This window comes from Astyanax mexicanus, chromosome 20 (genome assembly GCF_023375975.1).
Source record: "Astyanax mexicanus isolate ESR-SI-001 chromosome 20, AstMex3_surface, whole genome shotgun sequence".
NCBI lineage: Eukaryota > Metazoa > Chordata > Actinopteri > Characiformes > Acestrorhamphidae > Astyanax > Astyanax mexicanus.
The window spans coordinates 6,441,648-6,464,443 of NC_064427.1; the positions used below are offsets into that span (position 1 = coordinate 6,441,648).

The window sequence follows — 22,796 nt, forward strand, 5'->3', positions numbered from 1 at the left end:
TGTTCTGTAGCTTGCTGTGACACATGCATGACAGGACATAAAAAAGTGATTAAGCTGATAAAATATGATTTATGTGTAGTTTTAAGTCTTATAAATATGATAAATAGAAAGTTATGAGATGCTAATAATGACTCATAATGCTTATCTGTCTTTTCCCTCACAAATAAGGTCTTCATTCTATTCGATCCTTCCCTTTTCTTCTGTCATTTTTCCACCTCATAGAGTAAAGTTTTACAAATCACTGGCCATACTAATCCCAATTTAGGCAGGGCCATGGGATGATTATGCTTTTATTTGTCGAGGGAGTGGCAGCAGCTGAAGCAATGCCAGGCTGCAACATGAACACACTTTGCCTTTATTAGGTCAAGATGAAATGTGTAAGATCAGGGAAACTCTCGGAGGGAACTGTTTATATGCTGCTACTACAGACACGTCAAAACCCTCATATGACTGCCAAGCAGAAAGCTGAGTCAGGAGTATCCCAGCAAGAGTCATAAGAAGGAGAAAGAGAAAGAGTCTCGCTGACTGTATTTTATCACAAGGCATCACAAGGAAACTTGCGCAGGGTGTAGTTAAAAGTCAAAGTGTAAATCACACTTTGAGCCACCAGTAAAGGACATGCTTTACACATGCAATTTTGGACAAGCTCAGAAATACAGGGGTTGGACAATGAAACTAAAACACCTGGTTTTAAACCACAATAATTTATTGTGGTGACAGACCGTTCTGGTGGAAACAGGAGAGTTGAGGTGCACATTGAATTCTGCTGTGATTTGATCAGCCGTGGTTTTATGTTTTTTGGATACAATCCGGGTTAACACCCGAACATCCCTTTCAGACAGCTTCCTCTTACAGCGTCCACAGTTAATCCTGTTGGATGTGGTTGGTTCTTCTTGGTGGTATGCTGACATTACCCTGGATACCGTGGCTCTTGATGCATCACAAAGACTTGCTGTCTCGGTCACAGATGCACCAGCAAGACGTGCACCAACAATTTGTCCTCTTTTGAACTCTGGTATGTCACCCATAATGTTGTGTGCGTTGCAATATTTTGAGCAGAACTGTGCTCTTACCCTGCTAATTGAACCTTCACACTCTGCTCTTACTGGTGCAATGTGCAATTAATGATGAATAAAGGTTGGCCACCAGGCTGATCCAATTTAGCGTTGAAACCTACCACACTAAAATCACAGGTGTTTCAGTTTCATTGTCCAACCCCTATATTTAACTAGCATCTAAAAGTGAAAGAAGCATGTGAACTAAGATAATTATATTATAACTAAGGAGTTATATTATAGGATTTTACATCACCATTATGGTTATGTTCAAATTACCAGGATGAAGTGAATCAATGTGGCTCAGATCTGATTTTTTCATGCCTGTGTGAACATACCAAATCCAATTTATTCTATTCAGATTTGAATCACTTTCATATGTATTCCTGAATCAGAAACACATACGATCCACAGACATGTGACATGAATGTGAACAGTCAAACCGGAATTCATGTATCTTTTTGCTTTTACACATGCGCTACGTGCTTCTCTCTCGTACCCACACATCTCTCTCTATATATATATATATATAGCATATAGCATATATATATATATATGTAGCATCCGGTGCCAGAAGGCAGGCTATGCGGAGTTTATGTCTAAGTCATTATCAGTACAAATATGGTGGCACTCGGAACTGAAGATAGCGTCATGGGATGTAAACAGTGTTTTTTAAGTTATTAATGCCTCGTTTAAATGTCAGTGCTCTTTGGATTCTAGCAAGGAAGTGTGGAGCTACTTTGAGTGGCTGGAAAACGGTGGAAAAAGCGATTTATCAGTGCAAATTTTTCACCCACTCACCCAAGGATTTTTGGACAAACTGTTAAAATTACTGAATTTCGGAAAGCTGTGTGAGAACGGAGGTAAGTACATTTTATCATGTTTTACTACAACAAAAGTCAATTTTACACCAGAGATCTCCTTTAACCTGGGTCAGTGAAAACAGGGTGCCACTTAATGATGATTCTGTTTTGTGTTTCCCATAAAATCCAGATCAGACCAGTTGATGTGAGACGTGAGACGCGTGACGTGTGGCATGTGACGGACATATGAGCTTCAGCTTTAAAGATGTCTATCAGAGCGTAAACTCCAAATGATACAGAAGCTGTACAGTGATGACCAGAGCTTTACTGTAACAGAAGACAGTGATTCAGATCCAAAACAACATAGCGAATCATTGAGTCACTTCCTTAAAGATGCTGTTCTGACATGTTTGGACGTGTGATCTGTCCCAGATTATGTGGATGCGTGCTGGTTGTTACACTGAGAGAAGAACTCATTATCCTTCTTACATAACCAACTCCTGCTTGTTTTGTTTCTATTTGGCTTTACATAAAAAAATACATATAAACAAACAAATAAACAAATAAAAATATATTTTTTTTAGGTGTAATCCTTCAAACTGACTTTTTCCTCTTTACTGAGATCACAGCACCTTCAGACCTCTGTCTTTGTTTTATTTTTATTTTTTTATACTGCACATAATATATATATATATATATATATATATATATATATATATATATATATATATATATATATATATATAATATAAATTTTTACATATATGGAACGCAAAAGTTGAATGTAGAAATTGCTGCTATTGATCTCCAAAAGGTATAAGTTTAACTATGAAACTTGAAATTCCATTCATTAGTTTATTTTTTTTGTATAAGTAGTGCATTTAAAAATATATAATATAAAAATACATAAAATATATACATACCAGTCAAAAGTTTGGACACACCATCTCATTCAATGTTTTTCTTTATTTCTTTATTTAATTTATTTTCTGCATTGTAGATTAATATTGAAGCCACAAAAAGACACATGCAATTTTGTATTAAACAGTAAAAAAGTGCTTGTCCTTCACAATCCCCTGACCTAAACCTCATCAACTAAGATGGTGATTTGGGATGAAGCTTTTCTCAAACCATGTCCCAACAATCAGCATCCATAAGCAAGCAACCCTTTAAAACCTAGCTATTCTAATAATGCAGAAACTGCTGGTAATCTTTAGGCCCTATCCTGGGGCCTATGAAATTGCTGTTAATTAAATTTTACCACAGTTAGTTCCGACCCTACAATGTGATTGGCTGGGAGGTCTTCTATAAATGCCATTATCAACTGGTAATGCACTGTAACCAAAGCTCTCCATGTATTACTTCGCCACATACAGGTAACCTAGCAACGATGCAGCTCTTACAAGCCAAAAAGCACAGCTACAAACAGAGCAGAAATGGAACTATTTTAACTCGCGGAGTGTTTATAACCAAACAGATCGTATTATCTCGTCCTCTTTAACTCAATTTTCTTTAATAAACAGTGATAATGGAACTGTGGTATAATCACAATAATACACTCGAGGTTCGTGCTGTAATGTGTAAAATTGGCACTGCTGTGCTATACACGTTATAGCACGAACCTCAAGTATATTATTGATTAATTATAAAATGTAATGAAGCTATGAGATTGACAAAGTGTGGGCTTACTTTCAGGGTACAACTTTTTGCATATTTGACGAACTGATGAACATATTGTAATATTAAAATTGTAAAGAAAATCAATAACTGGACATTAAAATTATTTTAGTTAAAATGAGAAAATATTATACCAAAAAATATATACCAAAAAAGTATAGAACATCAAACCAAAAACATTAAATGGAACATTTTCTTTACTACACTTGCTATAATGATTTAAAAATATTTTTCCTTTCAGATTTGAAGCTACAAATTTACTTTTTTTTTAACTTCACCCTCAGGGGTATAACATTTTCACATGATTAATGCAGTTTAACATATTTTTTATGTTTAAAGAACTTTAGTTTTTTTTTTAATGTTCATGTTTTGGACTTATAAGAAATAATTTTTGGTTAACAGAGTGTGAGGAGGAAATACACACATTATGTTGCCCGTAAAAGGACACAGGGATATACAGTAAACAACTGGAACATCCCTATAGCTTCCTACACATCTGTCTGGAGAGAGCTGTTTCGGCGAAAGGGTGTCAACACATCTATTAAATTTAATAGTCTGAGGCAATGACTAAGCCTGTTGCTCAATGTACCAGCAGCGTCCTAAGAGTATTTAAGCCTCCGTCTGGAGTTCAGCACCATCAGCAGCATCACCAGCAGCAGCAGCAGTACCAGGCAACATGAAGCCCTACTACCGGCTCTGCATTCTCCTCGGCTTGTTTGTGGTGGCCGTCCACTCAGGTCCGATTTCACGCCAGGCTGATAACGATGATGCTCTCATCCAGGTACTGTAACTTCTGTAACTTCATATTGTTTTTTTTATGTTCAGGATGGAGAACTTGTTGTTATATAATAACCATAAATGATAAAAAAAAAAAAAACCCTGCAATTTAACTCTTAAATCTCAATTGTTTTGTTTTTTTCAGAGTTACCTGAAGAAGTTCTACAACTTGACAGAGCAGACAGGACCTCACTCCAAAGGCAGGACCAATCATATGAGTGAGAAAATCGCTGAGATGCAGAAGTTTTTCGGACTCACAGTGACAGGAACCGTGGACCAGGAGACCCTGCAGGTGATGAAGAAGCCCCGCTGTGGAGTTCCAGAAGTTGCTCAGTACACCACCTTCGGAGAAGGTCTCAAATGGCAGAAGAACCAGCTGACATACAGGTGAGAACATGTCTATTATATATATATATAAGACAAATGACAAAAACCTTTTTTGAAATAAAGCTTTGAAAAAAATAAGAGACAACTTAAAAATTATGAGTTTCTTAGATTTGAACTGCTTGAATTTTTGCACCAGGAGTAAAGGCATAAAGTTATTCAAAAGCAGTGTGTAAGACTGGCGGAGGAGAACATGCCAAGATGCATGAAAACTGTGATTAAAAACCAGGGTTATTCCACCAAATATTGATTTCTTGATCTCTTAAAACTTTATGAATATGAACTTTATTATTTGAGGTCTGAAAATTCTGCATCTTTTTTGTTATTTCAGCCATTTCTTATTTTCGCCAAATAAATGCTCTAAATGACAAATTTTATTTGGAATTTGGGAGAAATGTTGTCCGTAGTTTATAGAATAAAACAACAATGTTCATTTTACACAACTATATACCTATAAACAGGAAAATCAGAGAAACTGATTCAGACACTGAAGTGGTCTCTTATTTTTTTCCAGAGCTGTAACTATCTGTATATTGTCTCAGAAATATTGAGATTAACCTCATTTTATAAGTCATTTAAAAAAAAAAAAAAAACATTTTGTGCAACAGATATAATACAGAGATATAATACTCCAGCATAATAATACAGTTACACCATTTAAAGGGCAGTGAACTTTTAATAATTTAAATTACAGCTCATTTTTTGTACTAATTTAATGTGATTTTACTGTTTAGGGATGGTTTATGAAATAAAAAGTCAATATAAAATATGTACTCTTACACACAGGCTTCCAATGCAATGGACAAAAATCATTTTTTAGTTAATTGGATCTTGGATCTTTTTTTTCATCACTCAAGATAACTCATGTCTAAAAGGTTTAATATAATGATATTTTAATATCATTAATATAGAGTCAACACATTGTCTCACTCATGTTAAGAGGCTTTTCATGCAAACTAAACACAATGGGCAATATTGAGGACATAAAAAGATTATTGATATATGTTTACATATTGTAAATTAATAATGTAAATACATATTGTTTCTGTTCTGTGTCTTCAGGATTGTGAACTACACTCCAGACCTGTCTCAGGCTGAGGTGGACAGAGTTTTAGGGAAAGCTCTGCAGGTCTGGGCTCGCGTCACTCCTCTCAAATTCACCCGCATCTCCAGCGGTGACGCCGACATCATGATCTCCTTTGGAGCAGGATGTGAGTTCATTTCTCCCTTTTTCTACTTTTTATACAATTCTAGTAAAAACAGATTTATATAACATTGAAAACTTCTACAAAGAAGCAAGTAGGCCTACAGAAAGTTTTTTTTATTAATGCAAATCTTTTATAGTTTAATCTCTGTTCATTTGGGTTGTAATGGTTTAATATACAGCTCTGGAAAAAAAATAAGAAACCACTTTAGTTTCTAAATTAGTTTCTCTGATTTGGCTATTTTCACATTTCACCCATATTTCAAACAAAATTATTGTCATTTAGAGCATTTATTTGCAGAAAATGAGAAATGTCTGAAATAACAGAGCTTTTAGACCTCAAATAACACAAGAAAATTCATACTATAAAGTTTTAAGAGTTCAGAAATCAATATTTGGTGGAATAACCCTGGTTTTTAATCACAGTTTTCATGCATCTTGGCATGTTCTCCTCCACCAGTCTTACACACTGCTTTTGGATAACTTTATGCCTTTACTCCTGGTGCAAAAATTCAAGCAGTACAGCTTGGTTTGATGGCTTGTGATCATCCATCTTCCTCTTGACTATATTCCAGAGGTTTTCAATTAGGTAAAATCAAAAATACTTTTAAAATACATTTTTAAGGGGTCTCTTTTTTCCAGAGCTGTATATTCAGTGTTTTAGTAGATTTAAACACCCTTAAGTTATATTAATTTTGTATGATTGTATTAGTAAATGAGAATTATACTATTACTCACACTATAAAGTTTATAAATTCCTACACTATACCTAATCATCAAGTTTACTTAAGCTAGCATTTCTAAAGATACATTATTTCAGTAAACAGCAGCACATGTACCTTATTTAATGTGCCTCAGATCTGATTGCAATTTGTATTATGATCATTTACAGAGTAGTGGACTGACCCAGTGGCTCTGGGTTAGCCAGAATGATGTAGCCTGTTCTTTTAGCCATTAGAACTTAAGTGTAATTATTAATAATATGTTTATTAGTAATTTCCGAATTTTTTAATGCTAATACTTTCACATGTAAACAATAAAAGCTATAAAACTGCAGCAATGTTTATTAAAATATAGAAGAAATATTCACAGTTTTTATGTAAAATCTGATCAATAAAATACTATTGTTTATAAAATTCTACATTGTTCTTTATTTTCAGCTCATGGTGATTACTACCCATTCGATGGACCAGGTGGAACTCTGGCTCATGCTTTCGCTCCCTCTGCTGGTATTGGTGGAGACGCACATTTTGATGAGGATGAACTTTTCACCTCCAGCTCCACTAAAGGTACAACTTTACACAGAACAGATTATTGATGAAACAAAGTTTAAAAAGATACAACTTTTTAACATTTGATAACATCACATTCTCTCTCTTTAGGGTATCTTCTGTTCCTGGTTGCTGCTCATGAATTCGGACACTCGCTGGGTCTCTCTCACTCCAGCGACCCCGGAGCTCTGATGTACCCAACATACAGCTACAGAGACCCAAACACGTTCGTCCTGCCCAGAGACGACGTCAACGGAATCCAGTCTCTCTATGGTGAGTTCTTGTACAAGCAGGGTTGCCAGGTCCAACAAAAATATCCAGCCCAAAGTCAGTCAAAAACTTGCCCTTTAGAAGCTTAAACTAGCCCAAAATATTGGGTTGTCACACATTTGAAGCAAATAGCAGAACAACTATGAGTGTATGACTTTGCTTTTTACCTTAAAGTCATTAATAATATTGTAACATTAGCGTTTTTTTTTTTTATAACAGTTTTATATCCCTGTCAATGCAATTTTATAGTAACAATGATATTATAGTAGTGATTATAGTAATGACTTTTACGTACTCTTTTCTCTTCCTGCCCCTCCTAAACTCTCTTCTCTCCTCTTTAACATTTTTAAAAGTAGCCCATAAAAACGCACCCTGCCACCCCAGAATTTTCACCCATTTTTTAAACAAGCCCAATTTTGCAGGAAAACTGCGAACCTGGCAACTCTGTGCACAAATATCGGTTAAGTAGAACACCCCAGCCAACAAGTTACATTGTTATTGCTTCCTAAGTGTCCTGAATGTACTCACTACTGTGTATGTGTGTGTTTACTGCACAGATTGGTCCATCTATGCCCTTTACAACTGCGGTGTATATGGATATCTTGTCTTGTCTTGTCTTGTCATTCAGGCTGCACATGGGCATGTTATTGATGGTAGTGTTTCCTGATTTTAAAATATATTATATCTACATTTCCTAACAACTTATATATGAAAATTCCACCAGGCCCAAACACTGACGTGAACCCCGACAAACCCGCCCCACCTCCTCCAGTCACCCCTGACGCCTGTGACCCCAGCCTGGTTCTGGACGCCGTCTCAACACTGAGAGGAGAGAAGATCTTCTTCAAGAACAGGTACAAAAAACATATATAAACGAGCTTAAAGGTGACAAAGAATGTACTGATATATGGAGTAAATTTAAGTAGTTATTTGATGTATAAATATCAATTATGTGACAAATATGTTCATGTGAGGACGTCTTGTCACCATTTACTTTCAACTAAAACAAAACGTAGTTTCAATAAACAGAACTGACAATTTTTCAACATCTTTTTAACGACGTACTTCTGAACAGGCATTTACCACTCTGTTGTTTTGCCTGGCTGGTTGACCCACACACAATCAGCTTAGACTAGCCTAGCTTAGCATGGCATAGCTTATTATATAACTGTAACACAAACAGATGAATAAGATTATTTTTTTCTCTATTTTAAATTATGAGGTCTTTAATAAAGTCTTACCAGATAGTGTTTCGGTCCTCTTGTTTCTTCCTCTTGTTTTGGTTGACATGGTGTAAAGTTATCTACCTAAAGAGTTTGAAACTAGTCAACTGTGTTAGCTTTTAGTCTTATTACCACAGTGACACTTACTTGTCAGAATCGCATTATCAACTATCCTTTTAGCTTTTATATTCTCCAAAGTCAACAGTCAAAGTAGCCAATTCATTGGCTCTCCAAAAGCTTTCACTAGTGGGCTGGGTCCAGATATTTTTCCCTCCCTCAATGTCTTTGGTAATTTTTAATTTTTAGTTTAAAAAATGTTAGTTTTAACATTTCCACAATGTTACTACGCATTTAGTTGGCACTTTTATGTGAGAAATGTTCTAATAACATTGTAATGCAAGCTATTAGTATATCACATGAATTTTCTTGGTACTTTACTTCTGTCACATTACTGGCTAATATTCCTAAAACCTTTTTTAAACTTTATTAAAAGTTCTTATAATGTTTTCTCTGTTACCTGTAAATGAGGTATTTGAGATTTAGTCATGAATATACATGTTTTGTTACGTCAGTGTTCAAAAATGCAGTTTTGTGTGACTGGAAGCTTTTTTAAAATATGTAGATCTGTGCATGGGACCTTTCACTCTTGGTAACAGTTGAAAGTTAATTTTTAAAGCTATTTTAATTTTATGTCTCAGCTTTGCTTTGAGGTACAATTCCATTCATTATTATTTAATATTATGATGTCATAATTTACACCTCACACTTAGTTAACACCAGCTAATACTGTAGATACAGTATTTAGTAAGCCCAGTCAACAGTAAACCATAGCGCTAACCATCTTATCTGAAGAATTCTCAAAGACTGACCATCTGCTCCTGAATTCTCTTCTTCAGCTTCTTCTGGCGCATTTCAGGGAGCGGCCAGGCCGAGCAACACCTGATCAAGAGCTTCTGGACTGATGCTCCAGACAACATCGACGCTGCTTATGAGAACACAGCACAGGACAAACTCTACCTCATCAAGGGTAAAACCACACTTCCAAACCAAATATAATGTCATATAGAGTTATATTTTTATTAATATATAATCATCATCAGCAGAGAAATAATCATGATTCTGTGCTTGTGCTCTTCAGATCAGAAGGTCTGGGCTCTCTTCGGATATGACCTTGTGCAGGGTTATCCCAAGAGCCTCAGCAGCCTGGGTCTGCCCACGAAGGTGAAGAAGATCAGTGCTGCTCTTTATGATAAGAACACTCGCAAGACCCTGTTCTTCACTGACAACTATTATTACAGGTAGGTCTAATAGAGGCAGTAATACCTGGTTCACACATAACACAACTTAGATTGCTATTTATAGGTATATGTTTGAGTAAAATGAACACTGTTTTATTCTATAAACCACAGACAACATTTCTCCCAAATTCCAAATAAAGATATTGTCATTTAGAGCATTTATTGGCAGAAAATGAGAAAGGGCTGAAATAATAAAAAAGATGCAGAGCTTTCAGACCTCAAATAATGCAAAGAAAACAACAAATTCATGTTCATAAAGTTGGAATAACCCTGGTTGTTAATCACAGTTTTCATGCATCTTGGCATCTTGTTCTCCTCCACCAGTCTTACACACTGCTTTTATGCCTTTACTCCTGGTGCAAAGATTTAAGCAGTTCAGTTTGGTTTGATGGCTTGTGATCATCCATCTTCTCTTGATTATATTCGAAAGGTTTTCAATTTGGTAAAATCAAAGAAACTCATTTTTAAGTGGTTTAATTTTTTTAAGAGCTGTATTTTTCACACTACACTGAGTCAGTGGTTCTCAAACTGTAGCACAGGTTCCACTGGTGGTACATAAAGCATCCCAAGGTGGTACGACAGATTATCTCAGTTAACGTAATCCACCTTTGGCTTTTTTTTCACCATGTATCCTGCGCTCTCATTGGCTGTAGAAGTTGCTGAAAGGTCCAGATATTAAACATGTTAGATATTTGTCTGGTTCAACAAATTACCAATTGCTCTGCAGGCTTGTGGATCATGTCTTTTAGCAGTTCACATATAGGGACCTAAAATCGCATAGAGTGAACCCAGACTGAGATCTTAAACACGGATCTTAATGATGTGGTAGAAACACAAATCTAACCAACTGTAATATTCCCTGCAGTTATGATGAAAGCAGGAAGGTGATGGACAAGGGATACCCCAAACTGGTGGAGCAGGGATTCCCAGGGGTCACTGGAAAAATTACTGCAGCATTCCAGCACAACGGTCAGTATAAAACAAAATCTACAGGCGTAGTTAAACTTTTCAAGTAGTGAAAATGTTCAATAATTGAGAAGATTGATGATCCTGACGTCAGATTTTCTTTATGTTCCAGGTTTGACCTACCTCTACAGTGGAAATCGTGTGTTCGAGTACAGCCCAACCAGCAAGAAAGTCACACGTGTGCTCAGTAACAGCTACCTCCTGCCCTGCTAGTAGTTTATATCTGTGGGGCACACTGAGTGCATCAATCTTTTTGCAAAAAAAAGGCTAATTTATGTTTTTAGAATAGATTAAAATATTACAGAGCTTTTTACTGCCAACATTCTTTAATTTTTTATTTAATTTATTTATAATCTTACTCATATCTGCATACCTGTATTTCTATTGATTTCAATGCAATATCTTTTGTGTAAAATTTGATTATGTTCAACAGACTTGTTTACAAAGTAAATCAATAAAAATATATCATTTTAAACTTGTCTTTGTTTGCTCTGTTATATTTGGGTACTGTGCTTAAATAAAGAACTGTTTATTTTTTATCAAGAATGCTAAAATTATTATTTTTTTTTACACAAATAATATTCTTGGCCTACATGTACTGTACATCTTTTCTCACTAAAATATATCACAAAAAGCATGTATTTATACAAATAATACATTACAATGAAATAATTCATTGATGTATAAATAAATTCCAATCCAATGTAAACTTCACTTACTCATTCACTTTACTTAAAAAAAACAAACAAAAAAATTAAATATATATAGATATATTGTGGTAGGCCCCTGGGGTTAGGGGCGTGACCACTGTGACCCGGAAGGAGGAAGCTCACAGAGATACACAGACACGGGGAGTAAATGAACTCAAATCATACCTTTTATTTTAAATGCCCTCCACCACACCCAAAAACAACTCAAAACATAACTCAGCCCAATGGGGCTCTAGAGTCTGTAGAATTACTTAGTTTTACTTTAAAGGCTAAATACGAGTCCGTGCAGCCTCAGCCCTCAGCTCCCCAGTCAAAGTCCTCCCAAATGATGGTGGAGGCTGAGTATAAATGCCTGTCTCAACTGGCGGCTCAATCAGCCCTCATGCGGGCCAGCTGAGACAGGCATGGCTTTGCGCTCTGGCGTGGGGCGGACCCACAACTCCCCCGCCTCCTCACGCCACAATATATATATATATATATATATATATATATATATATAAACACACACACATATATATATATATCTGAAGCAGTGGAACCCTGTTCTCTGTTCTCATCCCAAAAATACTTTTGGGATGGATTGGGAAATAAGGATGATGAGGATTTACCAAAACGCGTGGGAAACAAAAAAGGGTGGATTTGCCAAAAGGGGTGTAAAACGAAAACAGGTGGATTTATTATTTCATTTATGTTCTACATTGTAGATAAACATTAAAAACATCAAAACAATAACAGTCCTCCTCAATTCCCTGATCTAAATCTGATGAACTGAGATGGTGATTTGAGGTGATTTAATTGGGATGAGCTGGAGCTTCACAGCATGAAGGAAAAGCAGCAACTTTCGTTCAGCACCTCCAGGAACTCCTTCCTTTTAAGACGGTGAGAAAACTATTCCAGGTGACTCTCCCTCATGAAGACACTGACATTAAAATACCAAGAGTGTACAGATCTGTCCTCAAAGATAAATGTGATACTTAGAATTAGAATTAACATTAAACATATGCCGGTTTGTTTAACACAGGATATTACATTTACAATGTAAATAAATCATAAAAAGAAAGAAAACACATGAGAATGAAAAGAGGTGTGTCCGGATTTGTGACTGGTAATGTATGTCATCATCATATTAACACATATAATGTTGCAGCTTTTTTCTTCCTTGTCATTGAATTAACAAAAAGTTACAAAAAGTATGCACGTTGCCTGTATTAAGATTAATATACAGTATACTGTATTAGTTGTCATACAATTAGTGTGTAGTAACTAGTATGTTCATTTTACTCAAACATATACCTATAAAAAGCTCTCTCTTTCACACACATACACACACATTTAAATACCCATTATTAAAAGTTTACTCTTAAAAAGAGGAAAATGTGTGATTAATTATGATTAATTACAGAATTTTGTTTTAATTTAATCAATTTACACCACTAATATTAACATAATTCTTAATAGTATTTTCTCAAAAAAAAAGAAAAAAAGAAATTTTAAATTAGGTATTTTTTTTATTACTTATTTTATAAATTTATTTTTGTCATTGCCATTGATTAAACATATAACCTACTGCTTCTTGTCTAGTTTGTTGCTATTTTATTTACATTGTACATGAATTCATTGTCTACACCAGTACAGTGACATAAATATTTAAATAAGTAATTTACTTTAAATAAAGAAAAACCTTTTTTTACATGATTAATTAAGTAAGAAGTAAAGATAAATTTTACCGAACCTAAATGAAAGAATGAATAAAAATAACAATTAACTTCCTTAAATGAATATGCTTGGGTGTGAGCATCAGCCCTAATCTGGGTTTCCTAATGAATAATGAGAGTGTGAGTAAGACTCTTGCTTAACTTATATTAACATATAATGTTGCAGCTTTTTTCTTCCTTGTCATTGAATTAACAAAAAGTTACAAAAAGTATGCACTTTGCCTGTATTAAGATTAATATACAGTATACTGTATTAGTTGTCATACAATTAGTGTGTAGTAAGTAATAGGACACAGCCAGAGTCATCACACGGGAAGGAGCTCTTAATACCTTATTGTCTTTGGTCTTTTATTTTTCTTGTTAAATAAATAAATAGCTTTTTTTTTGTGGGACAAATAGGACAAAAAAATCAGACACTTCATGATTGGTTAAGTCAAATTATGGATGCATCATATGAGTAAAGTACAGGGGCACCAGAGAGCCTTAAATGGAACTATTTAGTTTTTACTGTACTAGTGTGAATTAACTGAAGGAGAATGTCCTTGTGATGCATTCTAAACACTGCAGGAGGAAGAGGAAGTTTTTATTCAGCCACAAAAATGCAAAATCTATAGACATGACTCAGACTGACGTCTGAAAGTCTGTTCCTCACCTGAGGCCAGTTAATTGTGTTGTTTACAGAATGAAAGCCTCTTGATGCAGTAAGTGCACTGATAATTTCACTGATTAATAAATTACTACACCTGTGTCAGGCTGGAAGGGATGATTTCTATAATAGGAACAGTTTGGCTGTGAACAAATTTTGTAATGCTTATTAAATTAAATTACATTTAGCAGATGCTTTTATACAAAGCGACTTAATGATTGATGATGTACATTTAGCAATAGAGGACATAAACGATCGAGACAAAAACAGGGGGAAAAGTGGGATAGAGGAGGAAAGAAGGGGAAGAAGGAAACGAGGTTAGAAGTTGTTCATTTGTTAGAGGTGTTAGGAGATTAAGTGCTCTTTGAAGAGCTCTGTCTTCAGATGTCCCTAAAGGTAGTGAGGGATAATCCTGCTCTAGTATACTATAGTATAACAACTATAGTTGTTTGTTATCTCTTCTAACAAAAGAAAAAAGGAAAACTGCGACTTACAACTCTGGAAAAAATAAGAGAGCACTTAAAAATAATGAGTTTCTTTGATTTTATCAAATTTGAAAACCTCTGGAATATTTAATCAAGAGAAAGATGGATGATCACAAGCCATCAAACCAAGCTGAACTGCTTGAATTTTTGCACCAGGAGTAAAGCAGCATAAAGTTATCCAAAAGCAGTGTGTAAGACTGATGGAGGAGAACAGATGCCAAGATGCATGAAAACTGTGATTAAAAACCAGGGTTATTCCACTAAGTATTGATTTCTGAACTCTTAAAACTTTATGATTATTATTATTTATTGCATTATTTGAGGTCAGAAAGCTCTGCATCTTTTTTGTTATTTCAGCCATTTCTCATTTTCTGCAAATAAATGCTCTAAATGACAATGGTATTTTTATTTGGAATTTGGGAGAAATGTTGTGTCTGTAGTTTACAGAATAAAACAACAATGTTCATTTTACTCAAACATATACCTATAAAAAGCTCTCTCTTTCACACACATACACACACATTTAAATACCCATTATTAAAAGCTTACTCTTAAAAAGAGGAAAATGTGTGATTAATTATGATTAATTACAGAATTTTGTTTTAATTTAATCAATTTACACCACTAATATTAACATAATTCTTAATAGTATTTTCTCAAAAAAAAAAGAAAAAAATAAATTTTAAATTAGGTAATTTTTTTATTACTTATTTTATAAATTTATTTTTGTCATTGCCATTGATTAAACATATAACCTACTGCTTCTTGTCTAGTTTGTTGCTATTTTATTTACATTGTACATGAATTCATTGTCTACACCATTACAGTGACATAAATATTTAAATAAGTAATTTACTTTAAATAAAGAAAAACCTTTTTTTACATGATTAATTAAGTAAGAAGTAAAGATAAATTTTACCGAACCTAAATGAAAGAATGAATAAAAATAACAATTAACTTCCTTAAATGAATATGCTTGGGTGTGAGCATCAGCCCTAATCTGGGTTTCCTAATGAATAATGAGAGTGTGAGTAAGACTCTTGCTTAACTTATATTAACATATAATGTTGCAGCTTTTTTCTTCCTTGTCATTGAATTAACAAAAAGTTACAAAAAGTATGCACTTTGCCTGTATTAAGATTAATATACAGTATACTGTATTAGTTGTCATACAATTAGTGTGTAGTAAGTAATAGGACACAGCCAGAGTCATCACACGGGAAGGAGCTCTTAATACCTTATTGTCTTTGGTCTTTTATTTTTCTTGTTAAATAAATAAATAGCTTTTTTTTTTTGTGGGACAAATAGGAAAAAAAAATCAGACACTTCATGATTGGTTAAGTCAAATTATGGATGCATCATATGAGTAAAGCACAGGGGCACCAGAGAGCCTTAAATGGAACTATTTAGTTTTTACTGTACTAGTGTGAATTAACTGAAGGAGAATGTCCTTGTGATGCATTCTAAACACTGCAGGAGGAAGAGGAAGTAAAGTAAAGATACATTTTACTGAACCTAAATGAAAGAATGAATAAAAATATCAATTTACTTCCTTAAATGAATATGCTTGGGTGTGAGCATCAGCCCTAATCTGGGTTTCCTAATGAATAATGAGAGTGTGAGTAAGACTCTTGCTTAGCTGTCCATTGTTTTAAAATGTATATAAGCCCCTGTTCCATTCACCGAAATACAAGCAGCAGCAGCAGCAGCAGCAGCAGGAGGACGAGGAAACATGAAGACTTATTTCAAGCTCTGCGTTCTGGTTGGCTTGGTGGTTGCCGTCCACTCGGTTCCCATAACACGCCAGGCTAACAGTGATGAGGCCTTTGCAGAGGTAATGTAATATATATATATATATATATATATTTTTTTTAAACAATGTCTTGCAGGCCAGACACACTCACAGATATCAAACACACAGTTTACAGGAGTAATATAAAACAGACAGGGTCAATAGTCAGGCAAAACCGGGGTCAAACATAGTAAATCCAGCAAAGAGAGGGCAAAGGCGAAAGAGTTATCAAAAATACAAAAATAATTCAGCAACGGATATAACCAATAGAGAGAGAAATTGGTAGTCAGAAACAAGAACAAGTCAGGAACAAAGGCAGTAAACAAAGGAAACACGTTGTAGAAGAGCTAAATAACTATATTCAATACTCGGCAGGGAACAGAGCACTGAGAACTGAGGGATATTTATACTAGATATGCCAGGTGGAAACAATCAGTAACTGGGGGAGCGGGAACACTCTAGCGGCACACGATCAGCAAAGTCAGGGAAGTCCGGTGTGGTCCCAGTAGGTAGCTTTTTTTGGGATATAAAAGCTTTTGCTGCTAACTAATGATGTAGCTGTATGCTTTATGCTTTATCAACTGAACTGATATGATTAAGGTTCCTGAACAAAAATGCATATGGTTATTTTTTCCCCCATATTGATTAATGTTTTCATATAGGACGCTGCTTGATAAGCTGAACGTATTTGTATTCCCCAGCATTTATCCAAAAGCTTGTAGCCACAGCTTTATTATTTATTATTTGCTTTCCAACATTTAACCAAATGTTTTGGTCTTCAACATTTAGTTAAAAGTTTATGTACACAGCTCTATCACCCACATTTAACCACTTAGCAACACCTTAGCAGTCACACTGACAGTCTCTAGCTGTTACAGTATAGCTTCCCTATTTTATTCACCAGAGTTACCTGAAGAAGTTCTACAACTTGGCAGAGCCGACTGCACGCCAAGCCAAAACTGGGGCTAATCAGATGGCTCAGAAAATCGCTGAGATGCAGAAGTTTTTCGGACTTAATGTGACTGGAAATCTGGACCCGAAGACAATGGAGGCTATGAAGAAGCCCCGCTGTGGTGTTTCAGATGCTGCTCGTTTCTCAACATTTGGTACTAGATGGCCCAGGTTCCAGCTAACGTACAGGTGAGAACATGGCTAGCTTGGTATAAGTGGAACATTGGCTAGTGGCTAGATGTACTGGGATGTTTTGTTACAGTGGCCCAGATTGGCTTCCTAAATTCCATATTATCAATATAACTACAAAGATTTACAATTATTCAGAAGTTACTCCCAGTTTACCAACCAGTCAGCTCACAGCTGCAGCAATGCTAGTGTTTTTACTACCTTAAACCCTTTTTTTTAAATATACACATAGCTTTTCTTTGTCTTCTTAACAAAATACGTAATTATACTTTATAAAATCAAAGTAAAATCCCAGACAAAGAAGTTCATTATTATTTTCTGTTCTATTCTAATTCAACCCTATTTATTAAGGACTTACTCACAAGTTTCCTCTTGCATTTTAATGATATAAAGGGTACACAAGAAGTGGACAGACTCTCCATGAATGTCTCTGGTCATGCAGAATATACATTGGTTGGACATGCATCTCTCTCTTTCTCTCTCTCTCTCTATGAATAATTTGGTAACTGATAAGTTAAATGCACTTTGTGGCATCCCACAGGGTTCAGTTGTAGGGCTTGTAAAGTTGTGGCACTAAAGTAGTTATAAGAGTGAAGAGCTGACATATGGGCCTATGCAAAGGGGTTAGGGGTCAACCCCTCTTTGTACCATCAATGACATCTATAGGTGGGGCCAACATGGAACTTGTGAACAAAACTTTCTCGTTCCTAGTTGAGCAACTCATACAGGGCCTGTTATTTAAGAAGCAAAAGAAAATAAACTAAATAAAAAAAAAAAGTCATTAGGATCCCATTTCATACACTTGACCACAGGATTTTTTTTTGCAGGATTGAAAACTACACTCCTGATATGTCTCAGGCAGAGGTGGACAATTCTATTATGAGAGCTTTGCAAGTCTGGGCTAACGTCACTCCCCTCAGATTCACCCGCATCAACAGTGGCGTGGCGGACATCATGATCTCCTTCAGAAGAGGAGGTAACTGCACAAAAATGAATACACAAATATTAATAATGCAAGTATAAAGGTTATCAATTATTCTAAATCTTGAAAGTTCAAACAGGGAGCTTAGTGCATCCCAAATGTTTCAACATTAACATTAGAATATTAACATTTTACCTTATATTACTTCTAATTTATACTATAAGTAGTTTTGGATCCAGTACTTTTATACTTTTACTTAAGTAAAAACCTTGAGTTGATACTTCTTCAATTTTTTCAGAAGTATTTTTAACTCTAGTATCTATACTATATTATAAACTCTGGTATTCTATACTATATGAATGTGAATACTTTTGGATTATAATCTTAGGATTAATCTGTGTATATAACATAATGTAATACACAGTATAGTGATTTATCTTTCATACCCTCACAGCCCATGGAGATAACAGCCCTTTTGATGGACCAGGTAGAACTCTGGCTCATGCTTTTTCACCTGCTTCTGGAATCGGTGGAGATGCTCATTTTGATGATGATGAGCGTTTCACCTTCACTTCACCCAATGGTAAAACCTGCAGTTATTTTCATTACACTTATATAGGAGTTTTTGATCAGATTTGTTCATTATTAGAGATATTAGAGATGAAGTACCCATGTTCCCTCTGTAGGATTTGTTCTGTTCATCGTGGCGGCTCATGAGTTCGGACACTCGCTGGGCCTCAATCACTCCAACGTCCCCGGGGCTCTCATGTTCCCGTCATACAGCTTCAGGAACCCAAACACATTCGTCCTTCCCAGAGACGACGTCAATGGAATCCAGTCTCTCTATGGTAAGCACAGTATGTGGTGTGTGGGAGTCTATCAGTGTAAAGGAACTGTAGTGATACTGTAGTGATGTTACTAACATCTCACTTATTCCTCCAGGCCCCAGGAGAATCAGCGCCTGATGACCACTAGACACCTCTGGTGCTAACTGCTGCGCTTATTATTTATATAGTCATCAATTTCTTTAAACTGAGGCCATGGACCTCTCTAAAGTAATAATTTAATTATTGAATCATTATAATTATCGTTTATTTTATTTGATTATTTATGAATTAGTCAGATGATTTACTAATAATTTTAGTGTTGTCATTTTTTGATTGATTTTTAAAAGACTGAATTATAAAATAAAAACCTTTGCTGAAAATATTTCATTTCTGATTCTTCTGTTATTTTCAGATAGAACTAGAGGAACTGTGATTTCAATACATTTCAGTACTAACAGTAGATTGTTGTGGCACAGCTATAGACATTGACTCTATTTAATTATTTAAGTCCTGCATTTTGAAGAATGTAAAATATAAAACATATTCTGGTTTCTCTAACACTTTTTTGCTTATTGCGTAAATAATGTATGTTTTTTTTCTTTAGTATTATTTTATCTTTAGTATCTTTTATTATTTAGATTTTTTTATTATTTAGATTTTTATCTTTAGTATTAATCTACAATGCAGAACATATTAAAAACGATGAAAAAACACAAACATTTTGGTGTGTCCAGACTTGTGACTGTAAATGTACATCTTGAGTTTCTGAACATTATTATGCCTCTAATAAATGATCTGTGGTACATATTTTTCCACACCAGCTGGTCTAATACAATATCTGAAAAATAATTACAGACATACATTTTAAACATGAAACCTTTCAAATACATTAATGCATTTATTCCACTTCACACATTGAACATCAATGTTATATAACCAATAACGTTTAATATACATAACAGAGTATATTCATTATTCATATAATGAATATAAGTCTTGTATTTTTTTAAATGATAACTTTCATGGCTCTGAGTGGTCCAGCAGACTAAGGCACTCTTACTATGATCAGAGGATTGTAGGTTTGAATGCTGAATTATTTTGTTTGTATGTTAGTGGTAAATGCAAGTAATTTAATAAACAAAGAAAAACAATAAACTAAAAATTTAACACAAAACAAGATAAACAGACAGGACTTGGCAATGTGTCCTGACCTTAATAATGGTCTTGTCATTGAAAGAAATAAAATTGCAATGCTTTTGTATTTTTGGAAAGCGGCCATCACAAACACAAACTAGTCCATATAGTTTATGGTGATGTATTTTAATACATGTGACTGGACTGATAACATTACAGCGTTTCACTCTTTGAGCCACCTCTAAAGCACCTCAAACTTTACACATGCATTTCAGAACAAGCTGTGAGATACAGAAGCAGCATCTGACGTGAAAGAAGAATTTAGACTGGGGAAGGAGAGTTAAATTGCAGGATTTTACATCAACAGGGTTACAGAGTTGCTGTGAGCATTGTTTTTTCCACTTCACAAAAATTCCATAGTGCATGGTATGGCCATGAATGAGGAATAACTAGGACAGAAAACAAGGATAGAGCAAGCATACAGATGTGAAACACGCACAAGACCAGTCAGAGGAAACACTGAAACAAAGGGGCTATATACTTTACAAAACTTAGGGCTGAGAAACACCTTAGGAAGGTAATGAGGGGCGAAGTTAAAAATAAGACCGGTGGAAACAGAATTGACTAGAGTGGTGACAATGGAGAAACAAAATCAGAGCCATAGACAGACCAGAAAGAGCAAGGAACAGAACAAAAGTGTGACAGATAATTGTGTCATTTTGTTTGCTACTTTTTCTCTTGATCTTCAGTTTTAGGTTTAGGTAGTAGTGTTTTTATTAATTGTTTTTGCCTTCGCTCACCTCACAACACTCTTCTTTTTTTATTTAAATTGTTCCAATTTATACATTTATACAGTGTACAGTGAAAGAGATTGTGGTGAGTGAGCCCACCCTCATTACCTTACGACCCTCATGACCCCAGACCGGGTTGTAACACTTATCTTTGGCCTTTACCTGTATCTGATTCTACTCGTTTTTAGATGATATGAAGCAGAAAGCCCCCTCAGGATAAGCTTTATCTCTATACAGAAACAGCTGCCTGATAACACCACTACCCGTATTTACCTGCTGTACCAGAGGGGATCCCGTGACCATTTATAGACACACATCCGACCCACGGTCATGTTGAGGCACATCACCTGTAGAAACTCCTCTGGCAACAGCCGCAGGACATGCTTACGTCCTGACTGGCACACAGAGTGTTCAGACTCTAGGATTACAAGGATTTACGTAGTTAAGCCTTAAATTACTATGTCGGAATTCCAGATCATCATTTCCATCATTCATATCCAAGTGGCCATAAACCGGACAAAAGCTATTCGATGGCTATTACTTCATTGAAATGCTAACTCAAGCAGAAGTAGCAGCCTGGAACCAAACTCTAAAATAATGTAAATTGTAGTTTAAGACCATTTAATGCTGGTGATAGAATAAGAATAATAAGAATGGTCTAGGGACTATATAAAATTTTTTCACAAAAAAAAAAAGATCTTTACACAAAATCACTCTCACATAAAGACAAGTAAAGATCTCACAAGCTCAATTCTTACTAGTTTCATTCCCTTTCAGAATGAGCCATTTAAGGGCTTTGTCACTTTTATGCAAATAAGCTGTGTAAATGCTGTTTGAGTGTTTACCACATCTTAGTGTGGCCTTTAGCTTGTGCTGAATGGCAAAACACGAACAAGCTAGTTTATGCTCAACAAACTCATTATTTGACAGTACTCACATCTCCCTTATCCAGACAGTAGGTACAGATCCCTCCCTTAGACAAAGTCTGCTGGTTAATTCTGCTGTGTACTGTCCAAGGGTCTCAATGGTCAGACCTAAATGTTGTTTCTTCAACTGATCTAGTGGGTGGGGCTCTGATAGGGGTGGATGAGTGAGTGGTGGTGCCAGATTGGTTGTATGCAGGTTTCCTTATTTTTTTTTTTTTGTCACAATAATGGCATCCAAACATCCGAATAACTTATAGAAGGATACGATTCCTGACACTAAAATCTATCAACAATTTTTTTTAGCACTCATGATTATTTTGATTAAATGCATGCAAGAAGTGAGTTTTGCATAATATGTTTAACCTTTAAACAGCATTAAACAGACAAGTGGAATTATTTGTATATAGGCACGCTTAAAAATTCTACATAAATAAAACATAAATAAAGTAAATGTAATGTTTTTGACTATGTTGTCAAACTGGGGCATTCATATTTGGTAAGTTGATATTTTTTATGGTTTTATTATGAGAGGTCTAGACAAAATAATACAAATGCGTAAGACAAACTTAAGGTGATTTAATTTTTATTTTCATACAACTTTGTGAAAACTTTGTAATTTGCTTTTATTTGAATATTACAATCTTTAATTAATAAACAGTTTATAAAGAGATTTTAGATATTTTGTTATGCTTATTATAGTATAATAATATATAAATATAAAAGAACATTTTACAAAAAATATTTAGGATTATTTGATAATATATACATCACCAAAGCACT

General features: G+C 34.9%; 2 protein-coding genes across 2 annotated transcripts; both read left to right on the plus strand.

Moving 5' to 3' along the window:
• The first annotated feature begins 4,152 nt into the window (after positions 1–4,152).
• Positions 4,153–11,403, plus strand: LOC111195015 (collagenase 3-like). Its single transcript, XM_022681004.2, has 10 exons — positions 4,153–4,316; positions 4,458–4,699; positions 5,759–5,907; positions 7,061–7,189; positions 7,283–7,444; positions 8,166–8,295; positions 9,561–9,691; positions 9,803–9,962; positions 10,828–10,931; positions 11,041–11,403. Exons 1-10 carry the CDS (start codon positions 4,212–4,214, stop codon positions 11,139–11,141), a joined length of 1,413 nt encoding a protein of 470 aa, XP_022536725.2. The 5' UTR covers positions 4,153–4,211; the 3' UTR covers positions 11,142–11,403.
• Positions 11,404–16,156: 4,753 nt separating this feature from the next.
• Positions 16,157–19,670, plus strand: LOC107197515 (collagenase 3-like). The gene is made up of 6 exons (XM_015604657.3): positions 16,157–16,318; positions 17,181–17,416; positions 18,244–18,392; positions 18,793–18,921; positions 19,025–19,186; positions 19,281–19,670. The coding sequence occupies exons 1-6, from the start codon at positions 16,217–16,219 to the stop codon at positions 19,301–19,303; spliced, it is 801 nt and encodes a 266-aa protein (XP_015460143.3). The 5' UTR covers positions 16,157–16,216; the 3' UTR covers positions 19,304–19,670.
• The last annotated feature ends 3,126 nt before the right edge of the window (positions 19,671–22,796 follow it).